Source organism: Aspergillus aculeatinus (assembly GCF_003184765.1).
Source record: "Aspergillus aculeatinus CBS 121060 unplaced genomic scaffold BO66scaffold_26, whole genome shotgun sequence".
Lineage (NCBI taxonomy): Eukaryota > Fungi > Ascomycota > Eurotiomycetes > Eurotiales > Aspergillaceae > Aspergillus > Aspergillus aculeatinus.
The window spans coordinates 421,757-438,436 of record NW_020291495.1 but is presented as its reverse complement, the minus strand read 5'-3'; the positions used below and the strand labels follow the sequence as shown (position 1 = coordinate 438,436).

The 16,680-nt window shown below is 56.5% G+C and overlaps 6 protein-coding genes across 6 annotated transcripts; 2 read left to right on the top strand and 4 right to left on the bottom strand.

The window, feature by feature from the left end:
* Positions 1 to 267: 267 nt before the first annotated feature.
* BO66DRAFT_411823 (uncharacterized protein) lies at positions 268 to 1,824 on the bottom strand (the record flags this gene model as incomplete). Its single annotated transcript, XM_025649313.1, has 1 exon — positions 268 to 1,824. One exon carries the CDS (start codon positions 1,822 to 1,824, stop codon positions 268 to 270), a length of 1,557 nt encoding a protein of 518 aa, XP_025503697.1.
* A 1,495-nt stretch (positions 1,825 to 3,319) lies between these two features.
* Positions 3,320 to 5,979, bottom strand: BO66DRAFT_420754 (Zn(II)2Cys6 transcription factor; the record flags this gene model as incomplete). The annotated part of the gene is made up of 3 exons (XM_025649902.1): positions 3,320 to 4,315; positions 4,363 to 5,505; positions 5,863 to 5,979. The coding sequence occupies 3 exons, from the start codon at positions 5,977 to 5,979 to the stop codon at positions 3,320 to 3,322; spliced, it is 2,256 nt and encodes a 751-aa protein (XP_025503696.1).
* A 1,100-nt stretch (positions 5,980 to 7,079) lies between these two features.
* BO66DRAFT_452446 (uncharacterized protein) lies at positions 7,080 to 9,558 on the bottom strand (the record flags this gene model as incomplete). The annotated part of the gene is made up of 5 exons (XM_025651942.1): positions 7,080 to 7,600; positions 7,673 to 7,964; positions 8,031 to 8,454; positions 8,520 to 8,599; positions 8,666 to 9,558. The coding sequence occupies 5 exons, from the start codon at positions 9,556 to 9,558 to the stop codon at positions 7,205 to 7,207; spliced, it is 2,085 nt and encodes a 694-aa protein (XP_025503695.1). The 3' UTR covers positions 7,080 to 7,204.
* An 894-nt stretch (positions 9,559 to 10,452) lies between these two features.
* Positions 10,453 to 11,523, top strand: BO66DRAFT_323869 (uncharacterized protein; the record flags this gene model as incomplete). Its single annotated transcript, XM_025643817.1, has 4 exons — positions 10,453 to 10,796; positions 10,876 to 11,300; positions 11,352 to 11,396; positions 11,450 to 11,523. 4 exons carry the CDS (start codon positions 10,453 to 10,455, stop codon positions 11,521 to 11,523), a joined length of 888 nt encoding a protein of 295 aa, XP_025503694.1.
* A 1,573-nt stretch (positions 11,524 to 13,096) lies between these two features.
* Positions 13,097 to 14,443, bottom strand: BO66DRAFT_452436 (Zn(II)2Cys6 transcription factor; the record flags this gene model as incomplete). The annotated part of the gene is made up of 3 exons (XM_025651941.1): positions 13,097 to 13,678; positions 13,742 to 14,245; positions 14,273 to 14,443. 3 exons carry the CDS (start codon positions 14,441 to 14,443, stop codon positions 13,097 to 13,099), a joined length of 1,257 nt encoding a protein of 418 aa, XP_025503693.1.
* Positions 14,444 to 14,708: 265 nt separating this feature from the next.
* On the top strand, positions 14,709 to 16,322 carry BO66DRAFT_323767 (MFS transporter; the record flags this gene model as incomplete). The annotated part of the gene is made up of 2 exons (XM_025643813.1): positions 14,709 to 15,616; positions 15,674 to 16,322. 2 exons carry the CDS (start codon positions 14,709 to 14,711, stop codon positions 16,320 to 16,322), a joined length of 1,557 nt encoding a protein of 518 aa, XP_025503692.1.
* Positions 16,323 to 16,680: the final 358 nt, after the last annotated feature.

Here is a 16,680-nt window from a genome sequence, read left to right as displayed (position 1 = left end):
TAACACCATAGACACGGTACCACACACAAAGTCCGCTATAGACCCTCACCCCGGGCCTGCACGTCAGATAATCTCCACACAAGCTGAGCTTCATCCAACATCTGCTCCTGCTGAATAACATCCCCTGAGTCTGCCGTATCACCGATTCACAGTCCATCCGATCCGGTCCAAGGGTCAGCCAACAAGTTACCATTGATAGTTAATTCACCCTCACAAAATCTACATCACACCCAAAAACACAACGCACAAGCCAAAAAACAAAAGTATTCACCCCCAAACCCTCACCCACCACCCCCCCTTCTCCCCAATATCATTCCCATACACGCCCTCCACCTCCAACGCCTCAACCTCCTCCAACCCACCCCTCAAATCCACCTCCAGCAAACCCACCCACCACCCCTCGCCCCACCTCCACGCCCCCCACCCCCGCCTCACCGCATACACCGCCAAAAACACAAACGCGCCCAGATAACTGGTCAAAAACCCACTGACACTCCAATTCCCGGCCACGAAATACTGGAACCCCTGCCCCAGGAGAATGACCGGACAGACGGCCAGGGCCGCCCAAGCCCCCCCCGGCTGCCAGCGGGAGCGATACGGCACCGCGACGCCCTGCACGGCGCACGCCGCGCGGAAGCGGAGGTAGACGAGGGCGCAGGCGGACCAGCTGATCATGCCGGCGGAGTTGGTGAGGCTGACGAACCAGGTGAAGACGGTGGAGGCGCCGGCGCTGCAGTCCATGTAGGCGAGGGCGCCGAAGGTGGCACTGGCCAGGACGGCGTAGTACGGCACGCCGTGGCGGTTGCAGCGGGCGAAGAGCGCGGGGGCCGAGCCCGCCGCGGCGAGCGAGTACAGCGTGCGGCTGGACATGTACAGGTACGAGTTGGCGGCGGACCAGGCGGAGGTGATGATCACGGCGTTGACGACGGAGTCCAGGCCGGAGATGCCTGCGTGCTGGATCGCGATCACCCACGGCGAGGCGTTGACCCCCGTCCCCGTCGTCAGGCCGGCGGCGTTGCTGGGGCAGATGACCCCGATGGCGAGCACGCCGCACACGTAGAAGACCAGCAGGCGGTAGAAGAATTGGCGCGCGGCCCGCGGGAGATTGGTCCGGGGGTGCTGCATCTCGCCGGCGGCGACGACGAGGAGCTCCGGCCCGAAGTTGAAGGAGAAGACCGAGTAGCACAGCGTGTAGATGAAGGCGCAGAGGCGGCCCGTGGCCCCGGGCACGAGATACGTGTTCGTCGCCCCGGGGTCGTTCCAGTAGTGGAAGCCGAGCCGGGTGTGGCTCGGTCCGCCGCCCCAGAAGAGGATAAAGCTGAGGAGTAAGAGCCCGAGGATCAGGAAGACCTTCAGCGACGCGAACCAGAATTCCGTCTCGCCGTAGATGCGCACCGGGCTGAAGTTCAACGCGAAGACTACGAGCAGCATCACGGTGATCCACGCGGCGAGCGGGACCGGGTTGCTCCAGTAGTCGATCACCAGGGCCGCGGCGGTGGTTTCGTAGGCGACCAGAATGCCGAAGCTGTACCAGTAGAGGAGGCCGAGGGAGAGGCCGAGGGAGGGGGAGACGAAGCGCGTCGCGTACGCGGCCATCGAGCATCCGTGGATGGGCAGGTAGGTGTTCAGCTCGGTGGTGGCGGTGATGACGGCGTAGACGAGGAGGCAGATGAGCGCGTACGAGAGGAGGAGGAAGGCCGGGCCCGCGATCGACAGGGCAGACCCGACCCCGACGAAGAGCCCGGTGCCGATCGTGCCCCCGATGGCCAGCATCTGCGCGTGCCGCGACTTGATGCCCCGTTGCGTGTGGGGGAGACGCTGCATCTCCCCTTCGCCATAGTCGAGGGTGGGGTCGGGCGACGCGTGGTCGTGGGCCTCGAGAGCCTTGTCGGTGGAGATCGCTTTGGCTGTCATGTTGCTGGTCGCCCGGTGTGACGATGGGCGGAGAGGAAAAGGGGCAACGCAGAGCGTTGTTTAGATTGCCAGTCCGGGGTTGACTATATATGCGTCCCGGGGCTGCAGCGATTGAGCAGCGGCAGAGATAGGGCTCGCATCTCCGCCGAGATAGCCAGCCCTCGCTGACTGGTTGGCTGCTCTATCGGTGGCGTTGCCTCGATGGCCACTTATCTGGCAGCAGTTTGATATCGATAACCGGATAGGCAGGTTTCTCCACCGAGTTGCCGTTTTGGGGAGCTGGCGAGGTGCATGTCATCGGTCCAAAGCCTATAAATGCATGCACCTGCTATCTGTATATAACGAATATGAGAATATAATCACAACAGGAATCCGATGTCGATCACCCCAGCCACAATGGCGCATCACACCCCAGAGTCAATATTAAGACCGCATTGAAAGCCGATGGCACAGTGCCCGTCTCTTGGACTTTCCCACCAGCTGTCTACAACCCCCAAACGCCGCTGGCTCCTTCGCCATTCATATAACGCCAGGTAAAAGTAGTCACCTTCCCCAAGCTCTTACGAGTTCCCCCCTCCAGAGGAAATGAGCGGTCACACCGCACCACGGACATCCGAGCACGACCACTGCTTCTGGACGGGTTTGTCTCGCCGCTCTGCCCCCTTGCTTCACTCGTAAGTTCTCGACCCCTCATTCTCACAACCGACACATTTCAGAATACTGCCAACCCTGAGCTTCTTTAAGGTCTAGGTTCAATAAGATTGCAACCCACCCCGTGGATGCTGCAGTCATCCAAAGTCACACCATCATGCATACAGTATATGCCTCCCCCTGGCAATCCCGTCCAAGGCCAGCCTTGCTTTGATCCTTGCCACCTCCACTCCAAGCCCTCGAGCTGAATAACATCACATTCCGCGGAAAGGCGCAATCCGTCCACACTTTACTTGGCGGGGTGGGGGATTCGATGAGTCTTGCATTATATTTTGTGGAATTGTGAAATCCTTTGAACGTTGAGAGGTATATTGGATGAAGGGTTCTGCATATGGAGGTTTGTGGAGAATAATACATGCGATTTGGTTGGGGATTGTGGATGACGATTATCGACAATGAAGGGCCGGCTGCTGCTGCCGTTGATGAAAGGGAGGAAAGGATGGTCAGAGGAGACGCGGTGAGGCTGCACCCTCCGAATTATAGATGTGTCCGTGATGGATGAATGGTCTTCTTGACTTCTTTGGGTGATGATGAAAGGGTGGGAGGTAGGGCCGATGCTGGTTAAGCTGCCAGGAATGACCATGTCAACGGTTTCACCAGGGGATGCTGGGTAGAAAGTCGGGAGAAACTATGTAGTGGGTAGGCCACAAGAGCCACGGAAGCTTCGAGTCGGAAGAAGCTCTAGGCGGAGGCATCATATGTAGTACAAACTGATCCCCTCCTCGCGCAAGATCTGCGGCCAGCTAGCCGTAATCCCTGTACTCTGACGCTGGCGCTCCCAGACCAGCCGGATGGCGCCCAGCGCGTGCTCGAACACCCCGACGCTGCTCCGCTGCGCAGCCGACTCGAACCATCGCAGGAACCAACTCTGCAACGCCGGGTTGATTGCTTCGCACGCGGCAATAAACGCCGCCCACAGGAACGGGGCCGCCACGCACGGCGCGGCAATTTGACCCTCAATCTCTTCGTCATACTCGGCCAGCGCCTCCCGAACCTGCCACGCTTTATCCTGCAGGATCATCGGATCCACATCATAGATCCGGCGGTAGAAGAAGATCAGCAACGCCTTGTGCAACACGCTGCTGAGCTGGGAGCTGCGGCGGGCGTTGCGGCGCTCCACCGCATCCGCCGTGCCATCAACCTCGCCAGCGAGGGCCGGCGGCCGCCATGCGGAAATACAGCGCTCGAGGCTGCGTGCCCGCGCATTGAACTGTTTGAAGTCCAGTGTGCTGCTGCTGCTACCCGCGTCGGCCAGATCCCGCTCGTTGCCCAGCCGAGTCACCTGCGAGAGGAGGAAGAACGGCGGCTCCGGCAGCCCGAACACCTGCGGATACATGGTCGAATCCCACCGCCCGGGGATCTCCAGGTGGAGGTCGTTCTCGCCCTGGTGCGGCTCTTTGAGCTCCTCCATGCGTTGGTCGAGACGGCCTTCCCATTGGCGAAGCCGGAATGACCGGCTGGACGCGATGGAGCCGACGGTAGCCTCCGGTGAGGCATGGTCAATCTCCCCATCCGGCGGCACGGGGGGCAGCACCGAGGTGCTTTCATGAAAGATGCGTAGGTAGACATAGCAGTGGTGCAGAAGGCGGACTTTGCGCGACTTGCGGGGTTTGGGCAGGCCGCGGAAGCGCACCCAATTCTCGCAGTCAAGCAGACAACGACGGACGCGTTCTTCGCTGCCTTGATATGCCTGGATCAATCAGTGATGTCCAGGATGATGGAATCAGGAATGCGTACCGAGACGGTATGGATGCACAGGAGGGCGATGAGGATGTCCTTGTACTTGACCTTCTTGACGGTCGATGACGCGTCTCGCAAGGCCCGCTTCAGGTAGGTTTGCGCCTCCGCCGCAAGGCCTTCTGCTTGCCCTTCCCAGTAATTTGCCGAGCTGCGCGTGGCAGAGGCTCCTCGTTGAGCAAAGGCGCCCGTGGCGAGGATGGCGCTGAAGATGGTCATCTGCGTCGGTGCAACGTTCTCACCCATGGTCAGTCGGGCCAGGGTCTCCATGGCGCTAGACACAAACAAGGTCTGCCAGGGATTCTTGCGCGACTGGATTAGCGAGAAGAGTGGTACGACGTCGTGCTTGTAGACAGACAGAAGGAAAGGAGCGTCGGGTGGTGCGCGATTAGTAACGGTCGGAGGGGACCGCAGACTTGGTGCGGACAAGAATGGAGACGACAGCCCTATTGACGAGGCAGTCGATGGCCCCATCAGCAAGCCACTGGTGAGGGACTGGGATGGGGAAGAGAAGTCATCCCCTTCGGATAGCGGCATGGCAGCACTGAAGAAGTTCTGCGTCGACAGCTCCCCGAACCCATCGACTTCCAGGTTACCAAAGAGGCAATCGAGCAAGGGGTCACTAGCAAAGGCATCCTCTAGCGCGAGATCGAGCCCAGTTTCCGGAGGAATCTCTACCAGTGGTAGCTCCGAGTTTGCTGGGAGAGTTTCTATCAAGACGGGGCTGGGGTCAGGCTCCGATCGAACAAGACGAAAGGCACCAAATGGTCCCAACTGAGTGAAGAAGCTCTGAGTTGGGGGTGTCTCGTCCCTTTCCCTCTCCTCACAGTCCCCATCCAATCGAGAGAGCACAGTGTTGACATTGTGGGGGTTGAGGCTAGCCACCAGCTGCTCGCTCATCTGCTGGCGGCGGTGCTCGGTGAATAGCGGCCGTCGACAACGCGAGCCTTGACTCTCCCCCGAGTCAAACAGAAGTCGGATGCCATACTGCTCACAAATGAGACCCGCTCTCTCACACATCTGACAGGATGGCCGTGTCTCATCACATTTGGCATGCCGACGGCGGCAGGTCTCGCAGCCGCCCAGCGACCGTGACCGGGTCGAGGCGGGCTTGAGGCTGTGCGGGGAAGGCGGCGCGGCTATCTGATCATCGGTCATGGTATCTGTCAGTTTATCGATAAAGAAAAATCATAAACATGCAGTGAATGGCGATCAAATGGGGGAGGTCATCTCGAGAAAAGAGGAAAAGAGGGGGAAGAGGCGGAGATAAGAACGGAAAGTGAGGCCGGGATGACTTGCCTGTTTGATTCCCAAAGCGGGGAAATCGAAGAAATCCTCCAGCCTGCAGCCCTAATCTGATAAGCTGCGAGATAACTTGGATCCTGGAACCCCGTTTGCTCGACCCCCAACCCCTCCGGCTCGATATTTATCTGCCCAGACCAACCTACATCATCCTGCTTGATCACAGCAGGAACAACCAAAATGCAGAACAAAGCTAACGTCCTCCTGATCGGCTGCGGCGGCATCGGCACCATCGGGGCCCTCAACCTCGAACTGGGCGGCCAAGCCACTGTCACCGCCGTCTTGCGATCCAACTACGAACACGTCAAAGAACATGGCTTCTCCATTAAATCCATCGACCACGGCGAGGTCGAAGGCTTCAAGCCATCTATTCGTACGGACCCCTCTTGTTCCGCCCGCTCTCCACCACCTAAGCCTCCTGAATCGTCTCAACTAACACCCAAGACCAGTCCGCAACACCATCCCCGACCTCACCAACGAGTCACTTCCTCCCTACGACTACATCATCGTAACTACCAAGAACTACGCCGACATCCCCCCGTCCGTGGCAACACTAATCTATCCCGCCGTCACCCCGGGCCACACCCGTATTGTCTTACTCCAAAACGGCCTCAACATCCACAAAACCCTGCAATCCGCCTTCCCCACCAACATCATCCTCAGCGGCGTGAGCTTCTGCGGCTCTCACCAAGTCGCCCCGGGGAAGATCGTGCATGAAGATGACGACGAGCTGTACATCGGCGCCTTCCGCAATGCGGGCCTCGCTCCGGAGGTCGAAGACGCCGCCGCGCAGGACTTCGTGCGAATCTACGGCGCGGGCGGGAAGTGCCAGCCGCAGTTCAACCCCGACGTGGCGTTTAGTCGGTGGCGCAAGTTGCTGTACAACGCGTGTCTGAACCCGATCTGTGCCATCACCGATCTTGATACGGGGAGGATCCAGTTGGCGGAGGGGGCGATTGAGGACCTCGTCAGACCAGCCATGCGGGAGATTCAGGCTGCGGCGAAGGCGTGCGCGGGCGTGGAGCTGCCCGACGAGACCCTGGATTTTATGATCACCATGGATCCGATCACCATGTACAATCCGCCGAGTATGCAGGTGGATGTGCGGAGCGGGCGGTTCACGGAGTTTGAGAATCTGGTGGGCGAGGCGGTGCGCGAGGGCAGGGCCAAGGGAGTGGCCATGCCGACGTTGACCGTCTTGTATGGGATTTTGAAGGCGATGCAGTGGCGGACGAAGGAAAAGAGGGGGTTGGTCACGGTGCCGGAGGCGGTGGACCATACTGTTCAGAAGTGATTGCTTGTTTTTGGCTGTATTTGAGTACAGAAAAATATATTATCGGCATGGGAGGTGAAGGCAAAGAATATCGCACACTGCATGTGATCGAACCTTGTCCTTAGTTCGCTCATAGAACCTCATTTTTCTGGTTTGTCTCCATCACTAACTTTTGGCCTTGCGCTTGTCCTCCTTTGTCGAAACTTTGTATCAAGGCAGAGCTTTCGTAGTGCAGTCTTTGTCAGGATATACATCCAGATATCCCGCTCATGCAAGACTTAAAAAGGAGTCCTGCGACCAATTCACAGCATCACACCATGCCAAAAAGTCAAAGTCCTCAGTCAAATCACAGTCCAGAGGCCAGCCCTGCGGCAGGTCGGGGTCTCCATTCCATACAGCCGGGTGCGGAACTGGCGGGGGAGAAAGAACCTGGTCCAATGCCCATCGAATGAATTTCGCCCCCTTTTGGGCCACCTCATAATTCCCGTCGTGGTTCTGCACTAGCGACGTCAGATGGGAAACAAAAACACTTAGCTTCTGAACGGCGCGGGAGCGGAAGTTGGCCGGTAGCGGTGGCGGGCTCGACGGTGGTATCTGGGAACTGCGCCCGGCAAGTAGTTGCGAGGTCAGCGCACCTGCGGCAGGCAGGCCCATGTAGCACAACTGTAGGAGATAGGTACGTCAGATAATCGTGATCTAAGCGCAGAGGGTCTGGAATGGTCAAAGTAGTCGTACATCCCAGGACATGTTGATAGCGGACTTCCCCGATCGAGCTTGCATGGCAACGATGTCCAGCAGTGTCGTCAGAATATCAACGGCGCTCTCTAGAAGACCTAGTGAGGTGACTCCCAGGCGCTTGAGTAGGATGCGATGCAACAAAAACTCCTGGTAGGTGAATTCCATGTGTGCGAAGACGCGGCCCTCGTCTTGAGCTGAGCGGTATGCACCCGTCGCCGCTTCCTCGGCCGACCAACGCATGAAGGTAGGCAGGCTTTGTTGCATCTTTCGGCACTCTTGGATCAAGTCTCTGTGCCCATTCTCGCGGAAGTCAGTTTTGAATAATAGTATGCTAGGAATTTCAGGTGTAACGAACTCGACTTTGGCTTCAAGATTCCGGATCTCGGGGCTTAGTGACAGCTCCAAGGTGCTTTCTCGCAGCAGACTCGTCATCAACACAACGCGAAGCTTGACACCCACCGTGAATCTCCCTTCTGTGTTCCAACCATTCGCATCAAGTTTCAGCAGTGCGGTCTCCTCGGTGGTACCAGGACAAACCATCTCCTCATAGGAAATATCCAAGGGAAGCGGGAGATGGCAGTATCGCGAGCAGATCCGGGGGGGGCGCCCTAAAGAGGTTGCCAGCTCCTTGTCCATTGCATACGCACACACCAACACCCGCTTCCGGATCTCCACCAAAAAGAAGGGGAGGCTTGGTTGGACGTCTCGATCGGATTGATGCAGGCCGAATGCATAAACGATGGTCGATAAGTCTCCGAGCTTCTGCCACACTCTGTAGTCTATCGCAGTTTCAGCCGCCGTCCATTTGGGCGGGCGAGAATGTACGAAAAAGAAGAGTACATACCGTTATCCCCAAACATCGAAGTCAGAAGGGCTACCTGCTGGATCATGAGCCAGCAAAGGGGATCACTGCTGGTTGCGGCGCTGTTGCAGAATTGGCAGCACAGCTCCCCCGCCGTAGTGGAAATGCTTCGGAGTTGAGCCTTCGACAGTTTTGACGGGTTTTGATTAGTGAATACGGGATCGCTGTCGGGGGTATTGAACAGTGCTGTCCCAAGCAATGCAAAGAAGAGACCGACGGTCTCCCACCGTGCCGTGATCGACTCAAAATACTCGTTGGCGCTCATGGCTGCGTGCGTTCGGATATCCTCCGATGTGTTGGCACAGATCTGGCGCGACAGGCGTAGTAAGGATGCGTGCGTGTCCGGAGAGCCACCCACGGCCGAGTCGTACATCCTCTCCATGGAATCGCACAGGACACGTGTCAAAGCAGGGCCTAAAACCCATCCAGGTGAGGTCTTGTTCTTTAGCTCAATGATCGCACGGAACCAACGGATCTTCTGCAGGTGCAACAAAATCCGAGCCCCACGCTTGATCTGATCTGAGCCAGGGTCGGTTGGGTGAGCCGTGGTCGTCGATGCCGCCTCTTCAGGAGCGAGATCATCGTTTTGCAAGCTATCTTCATACTCGCTAAAGATGTCTTGGGGTGAGACTAACCCGAAAAGACCTGGTCTTGGGTTCCGCTTGTTCTTTCCAGCACATCGCGGGAGGTGCTCCTCGCATAGTGTTTTTGCGTCTTCGATCACCGGCGACAAACCCGACGGCAAAGCTGGCAGCGGACCTTGCGCAGCTGCGGTGGATATTCTCCTATCCACACGAAAGGTGACCTGATTGTTTGGTCTTTGCTTTCTTGATCTTCGTGATGAAACGCCAATGGGGGATGCACGCGGCTGGGTCTGAGGAGCTGGATGATAGAAGCAGAGCTCATTTCGATTGCTGTTGAGACATCGTCCACAAACGGGACTCTGGTGGTCGCATCGTAGCTTGGCTTTTCTGCATGGCTCGCAGGAAGAAAGCCGCCCGTTGCGACGGAGGGTTGCCATTTCATACCGTAGCCCTCAGCAAACAATCATGGGGAGTGACACACGCAAGAGATAGAGTGGGGAGAAGAAAGACATTCAGAGCAAATCGAGAATGAAGTTCATCGCTTATCGCTTTGTGAGGCGCGGCCCTCGGCATCGGAGTCGGACCTAGCATGCATTATTGCCTATTCCGGTAATTTCGACAGCCGAACTCCAATTAAACACGGGCCTCGCTTATCAGAAGGGAAACAACGCTGTGTGTCACAACGCGCATATTGCGCCTGTTATATCACTGATTTCATTGTTCAAATCTACGAAAGAGATATCATAAGTAGTCTTTCTCTGGCATATTTGACCTACGCCCGCCGAAACATGCATAAGAACCAGCCAAAATGTCTAGGGCCGATCATTTTTATATCTGGAATCTGAAGCGATACGAAATAATCCAATTCGCGTGTTAAATTACATATCCCGATATCTGGTCCAGCTGCTGTCATTTGATGTGTCGTTGTGTGGGAAGTCGATCACGATTTTGGCCCCCGTGGTTTGAGGGCATCAGGGAGATGTAACCGAAGAGGGCAAATGGATCGCCGATGGAAGGATCCGAGGCACATCTGCCGCCACGGCTCTTCCAACTCGGCCCCATTCCTTCATCCTTCACCCGTGCCTGCAGCCCTACATGTTAGACCCTGAACCCTGTCTGATTCTCGCTCACCACGGTAGAGAACACTAACAATTCCGCCCGTTTGGCCCCCACGAGGTGTTCGTATTGCCCACAAACACCTGACGCTGAATTGCCATAAGAACCTGGGACCAGACCCGGATAAGCCATCATATCCTTCCTAAGCCCTAGGTAATCACGTATCTCTCCTCGACCCTTTCACCCACCCCAACCAATCACCTCCCCACCACGAAATGCATCTCTCGCCCCTCGCCGTAACACTCACCCTCCTTCCTCCAGCCCTCTCCACCCCCCTCCTTAATTTCTCCGCCGCCAACGGTGACCCCCCTTCCACCCTAGGCATCCTCAACCTCGAAGAAGCGCGCGACCAAAAGGTCTCCACGAACACCAACGACCTCTACATCAAGCTGGCCAGCGACCCCCACGGCGTCCCGGCCCTGCACTACCACCGCAAGAAGGACTACATCCGCGCCGAGTACCACGCCCTCGCCAACCAGATCGAAGAAGGGAAGACCTATTACATTGGCTACAAGTTCTCGCTTGGGGTGATTGAGCAGAGTTTGATGATCTTTCAATTGTACCTCCCCATTCTTCTCCTAAGTCGAACAAGCGATACGAGATATGATCGGTATGCTGATTTGAGATGGGGGACCCAGCAAGGCCTACGCCGGCAACAACGCCGCCGCCAACGGAGCGAACATCCCGCTCTCCCTGGAGTTCAAAAGCGGGCAGCTGCACCTGCAGTACCAGGCGGATAGCTCGAGCGGGCGGGAGGCGCAGTGGTCCCGCACCGTCGACACCGATACGGTCTACTCGGTGGGGATGGTGATCCACACGGGCCGCCCGGGGTGGGTGGAGTTCTATTTCGAGGGCGAGCAGCAGACCCTCGGAACCGCCGGGGGAGGAACCAGGCTGACGGCCAATACGTGGACGGGGCGAACGGAGCCCAAGTTCGGGGCGTATCGCGGCGAGACGGTTGCCATCGATACCTATGTGTATCAGGTGCAGATTGGCACGGCGTTGGGGGATATTGTGGAGGCGGCAGGGTTGAAGGGGGGTTCTACCCCAGGCGCAAGTACCGGTCCTGCGGGGAGTAAGACTGTGAGTGCGAGTGCGAGTGCTGCAGCAACAGGTACCATCGCTACAGGATCTTGCTCCTGGGAGGGCCATTGCGCGGGTAGGTTCAAATTCCCGTCTCCGGGCTTGAATCGGCATTGCTGACGTGCGTAGGAGCTTCCTGCGAAACGGAGGATGATTGCTCCGATGAGTTGGTTTGTACGGGTGGGAAGTGTGCCTCTACTTGATCTGCATCAGAAAAAGGGAAGGTAGGTGGATTTTACAACTGCAGCGCGGGAGGACTCACAGAGCGATAGAGTAGCGAACAGCGGGCTCTATCTAGGGTGGGCCTATTGGTATATTTCTAGGGATCGATAATAGAAGGTTTGTTGCTGAATAGAATAAATATGATAGTCCTCCAGTCAGCGAGACTACTATTTGTACACTGTTGGGCACCTATAATCTTGGAATCAAGGATATCAACTAGCTTTATAAGTCTTTATTCATATTGGGAAATGTGTTAGTGTGCATCGAGACATCTCCGACTTCCTTATCCGTTTTGTCCCTGCGCACCATATTCAATTGGGGCAATGTGCACATCACCGCTCAGGACGCATCTCAACCTTATGACTCTGGTGGTTTTCACAGTGAGTTCCGGTTCAGAGACTGCAACTTTAGAATGGATGCGACTGCAAGCCTGGTCTATTCGTCTTTTTGCCGGACCGTTGACGCTTGGATTTGTGGGCTGGGCAGAGTACGCAGAAAGGCAGAATGACCAGGGTGGTCGCGGAAACCCATCGGATTCTTTGATACCAGGATAGTTCCGTCGGCGACATCCCCAAGAGCTATCGTCCCGTCTTATGCGGGAAGGAATATTTGAGGTGTTTTTGATCATGAAACATTCAAACCGCCACAGATCGGTTTTGCACGAACACGGCTCTGTTATAAGATGAATATTGTCACTCTCGCGAGATCAAAGGATCTTCGATGTACGGTATGAGCCACAGACCTCATCTATATAACTCTTTGGCTCCTGTTTTGCTTTCTGAATCTTCCTTGTTATTGGCATTATTGGCAGGTTCTACCTTTTCCTCTTCTTCTATTCCTCTCGAGTCTTGCCTATCGGGTTGTTTTCGCTGCCTTGACCACCGGGTTGTGCCACCAGCACATTCCGCATCGTCCCCCTTGCATCTCGGACCTGTCATTTCTGTTACCGCCAGACCCAATTCTCGCTTCTGTACCCCGTGTTGATTGGAGCTTTGCAGGCGGATCAATAGTCCTGCTCCTATCACCTTACACTAATCGTCCGCTTGATCCTTTTATCATGTAAGGGTGGTTTCCAGGGATAAAGATTTCCCAGCATGTGCGGAGAGCAACAGACGGCAGAGGTCCCGATCAGCAGCAATCAACGAGCAGTCAAATCCCATTTCAAATCAAACGTGTTTTAACGCCGCGCAGAGGCTCGTACATATATTTGTATTGACACAGGCCCCTGACTGCACAAGCCAGAAGGAAGCTCGAGCAGCGCCCTCCTTGTGCAAAACCTTCTTTAGGTGGCGCCCACTAACCCCCCATTTAGCCCCTCATCTGCATTTTCTCAGCTCTCCCGCAGTTGCTAGTCGGAATATTCTTGTTCAGCAGGCGTAGTAATGGCATCGGCGCTGCACAGTGAGCTTATCAATCTGGCATTGCTTTTCTTATTCCCCAATCTCACTGGTTGACTCTCTCGTTGAGCTAGGTATCCTGTGAGGGTGCTCAGCGACAAAAAAAGCAGTAGCAGTGGCAATTAGAATGAAGCTCGGTAACAACCCACGGAAGAAATTAGATCCAGTCCAACCTAACCCCAGGGTCACGCAGATGAGCTGACGCCTGGGAGATCCAGCCACCGGGGTTGCGGTTATCCCTGGCTGTCGAGTGCCAGCCCGTGTGACGGGGAGTCGAGGCGTCCGTCGTTGAGGCAACATTCCACCAGTCGTCACTATCCGGCATACTAAAGTCCAAGTCCGCGAGTGTCAGAAGCTCATCCGCACCACTGTCCGTGTTCGCTCGACTAGTGGAGGTGCTGCTGCTGCATAAACGGCACAGCTTGTACAAAGCCAAACCAAATCGCTTGGTCTCCTCCACGCTCACCCAAACAAGCGCCACCGGGGCAGTCGGATGATGCCGGGCGAGCATGTTCGGATACGAGAACAGCCCCAGTCGGCGGCAGGTGGCCACCAGCGCAGTGAGAAGCTCGTAGGTAGGTTCTGGGAGCCGGAAGCGGCAGTTCAGGTCCAGTTGGACCTCCGGTTTAGCCGTCAGCACGGCGAATATGAGTTGCAGAAGGATGCTCTGGTATGTCGCCATGGGCCATGGTTTGCTATCGTCAGGGTTTCCCATTGACTCTGGTACATGCCATTGATCCTGTGCGAGGTTACCCTTCCGACTCGACGAGTCTTGATGGATTGGGGTGATTTCCACGCTCACCTTTTGAGCCCTGATCGCCGACAATAGCCGGTCGTGGAACTTCATCGCCGTGTGCCGCGCCTCCCGGTCCCCCTTGATCCACAACCCCATCATCAACATGGATTGGAGGAGGATGCATGGTTCCTTAGCTGGATAGAAGGTGGTCCGATGGAGGAACGGCCAGATGGGATGGAACTTGTTGAAGTAGATGTCGATATACTCATGGCCGATCCACCGGGATGCGTCGGCGACTGACGCCACAAGATCGACGCTGAGAAGCTCCCGGGGTTCTGAGACATTTTCACAGCCCTCCTCGTGAGCGAGATCCAGATGGGGATTACGTGAGCAGCTCGCCCCTCGTCGCGCACATCGAGCACAGGGACTGCCGCCATCACAGCGTTCTTTGCGTGCATGGCAGTTGCTGCAGGCCTTGGGTGTCCGGGCCGAGGGAGGCTGCCTGTCGGGATGGTAGATCCGGACATGGCGGCGGAGAAGGTCGCTGGATGAGAAGTCAGTAGGGCTGTCCTGCATAAGAGACTGGGCAGTGGGGACATCCCTTCTGGCTAAAGTGCTGCTACAGTGTGGGCAGCAGAAGCGATGGGCCCGGTCGTGGCGTGCTAAATGTCTGTTCAGATGTTCTTTGCGCTGGTAAGTCGCGCGGCAGCCTGGATGAACACATGGGAAACGGGACTTGGCTGGTCGAGCATTTGCTTGAGATGGCATTGTTAGAACTTTCAGAAAAGTCCCACAGTCGTCAGCTTTCGGTGGTGAGTGGGATAGAAATGGAAGCGGCGGCAGTGGCAAAGATCCCCCCCCCCTTTTGATGTGGGATTGACTAAGCTCTAACAGTTGGCTGGCATCCCACTCGGTCCATCCCACCGGCCCCATCTATATCAAAATATGAAACCCGTTAAGGAGAAATGTATAAATACCAGCCAAACGGTCTTCCTTCTTAGGGCAGATTGGTCTCAAGGATAACTTCACTACAATGGTCGACCCGCAACCCCCTGACTCCGAACGCGCGTCGAACGAGGATGCGACGTTGACTCGCAGCTACACTGCTGATGCAGAGAGCTACACACACCAGACCACTGAGCCCACGATATCTAAGCTACCCAGTCTAGCCAACCTCCCGGAGTACGAGCTGGACTGGGAGCCGAATGACCCGGCCAATCCCCGCTTCTGGCCGATCTGGTACCGAGGCCTGACGATGGTCACCATGAGCCTGGGTGCGACCGTGGTCAGCCTGTTCAGCACATTGTACACGTCTGGCATTCCCGGTCTGGAGAAAGAGTTTCACATTTCAAAGATTGTCGGCCTCCTCGGAGTCACAACCTATCTCTGCGGCATGGGCATCGGAACGATCGTGTTTGCGCCGCTGAGCGAGATCATCGGCCGGCGACCCGTCTACCTTTTTTCGATGGCCCTCTTCTTGCTCCTCGTCCTCCCGAGTGCGTTGGCCACGAACATCAAAGCCGTTCTGATCAGCCGTTTCTTTGGAGGCTTCTTCGGCAGCGCAATCATGGGGAACTCGCCCGCCTCGGTGAACGATGTGGTCTCCGACGAGCACCGCGCCATGGCGTTCGGCATCTGGTCTATCGGTCCGATGAACGGGCCCGTCTATGGACCGATGATTGGAGGCTTCGTGTTCGAGTATCTGGGGTGGCGGTGGACAAACTGGCTAGTGCTGATTATCGGGGGTGCCGTCCTGGCCTTGATGGCGTGCATCCACGAAACCTACGCGCCAGTGATTCTGCGCCAGCGAGCAGCCAAGATGCGCCAACAGACCGGCGATCCCAAATGGTGGACGCGGTACGATGTCGGGGAGAGTCTGTCCGCGAGACTCAAGACGGGCTTTGGCCGGCCGTTTGTCATGCTTTTCACCGAACCCATTTGGTAAGAGATTGCCCAGTCCAGTTTCTCATCAACACTTGTTGACACTCGATATCTCAGCATGTTCTGGGACATCTACGTCGCGCTCATCTACGGGGTCCTCTATCTCTGCTTCGTCGCCTTCCCCATCGCCTTCCAGACCGAGCGGGGCTGGTCCCCGGGCAACGGCGGTCTGTCCTTCGTCGGCATCGGCGTCGGCGTGCTGCTGGCCATCGCATGCGAGCCGCTCTTCCGCAGGCTCATCAACCGGCATCGCAAAGATCCCGCCACCGGCCTCGTGCCCCCTGAGGCCATGGCCAGCGTGGTCTGCTTGGGGGCCACACTGCTCGCCGTCGGGCAGCTGTGGTTCGCGTGGACGTGCACGCCCAACGTACACTGGATCGTGCCCATCCTCTCCGGTGTCCCGTTCGGGGCAGGCAACGTGACTGTGTTCATCTACGCCAGTAACTACATGGCCCGCTCGTACGGGATCTACACGGCCTCGGCATTGGCGGGCAACATGCTCATCCGCAGCATTATGGGAGCGTGCCTGCCCCTGGCCGGACCTTCCATGTATGCGACGCTGGGGTTGAACTGGGCGAGCACTTTGCTGGGGCTGGTGGAGGCGGCGTGCATCTCCATCCCGGTGGTGTTTTACTTCTACGGGCATCGCATCCGGAAGGCCAGTCCCATGATCCAGGAGATGGAGAGGATGCAGGCCAGGGCGTGATACCGTTACAAGTGGCGCGTGGTGGTGATAGATATAGAATATTGTCTCGCCAATTCCTTTGCCGAGTGATAAAATGAGATGAATATCAAATGGATGTTACTTTTCTGATGTACTGTCCCTCATATGAAGATTCCAGCTATGTGCTAACCTCTTTCGGGTCGACATTGTCGCGGAAGTGAACAAGCCCTAAGCGCAATCCCCTCAGCCTTCACAACTGCAACATTCTGCGGAGAGAGATGAGGATCCAGTTGGTTGTGTATTATTCAAATAAACTAGAAGTGGCAATGCATCACACTCGTCGGCATACAACCAAATTTGAAATAGGATCGTAAAAATGTAACTGCATATCACTGTGCTC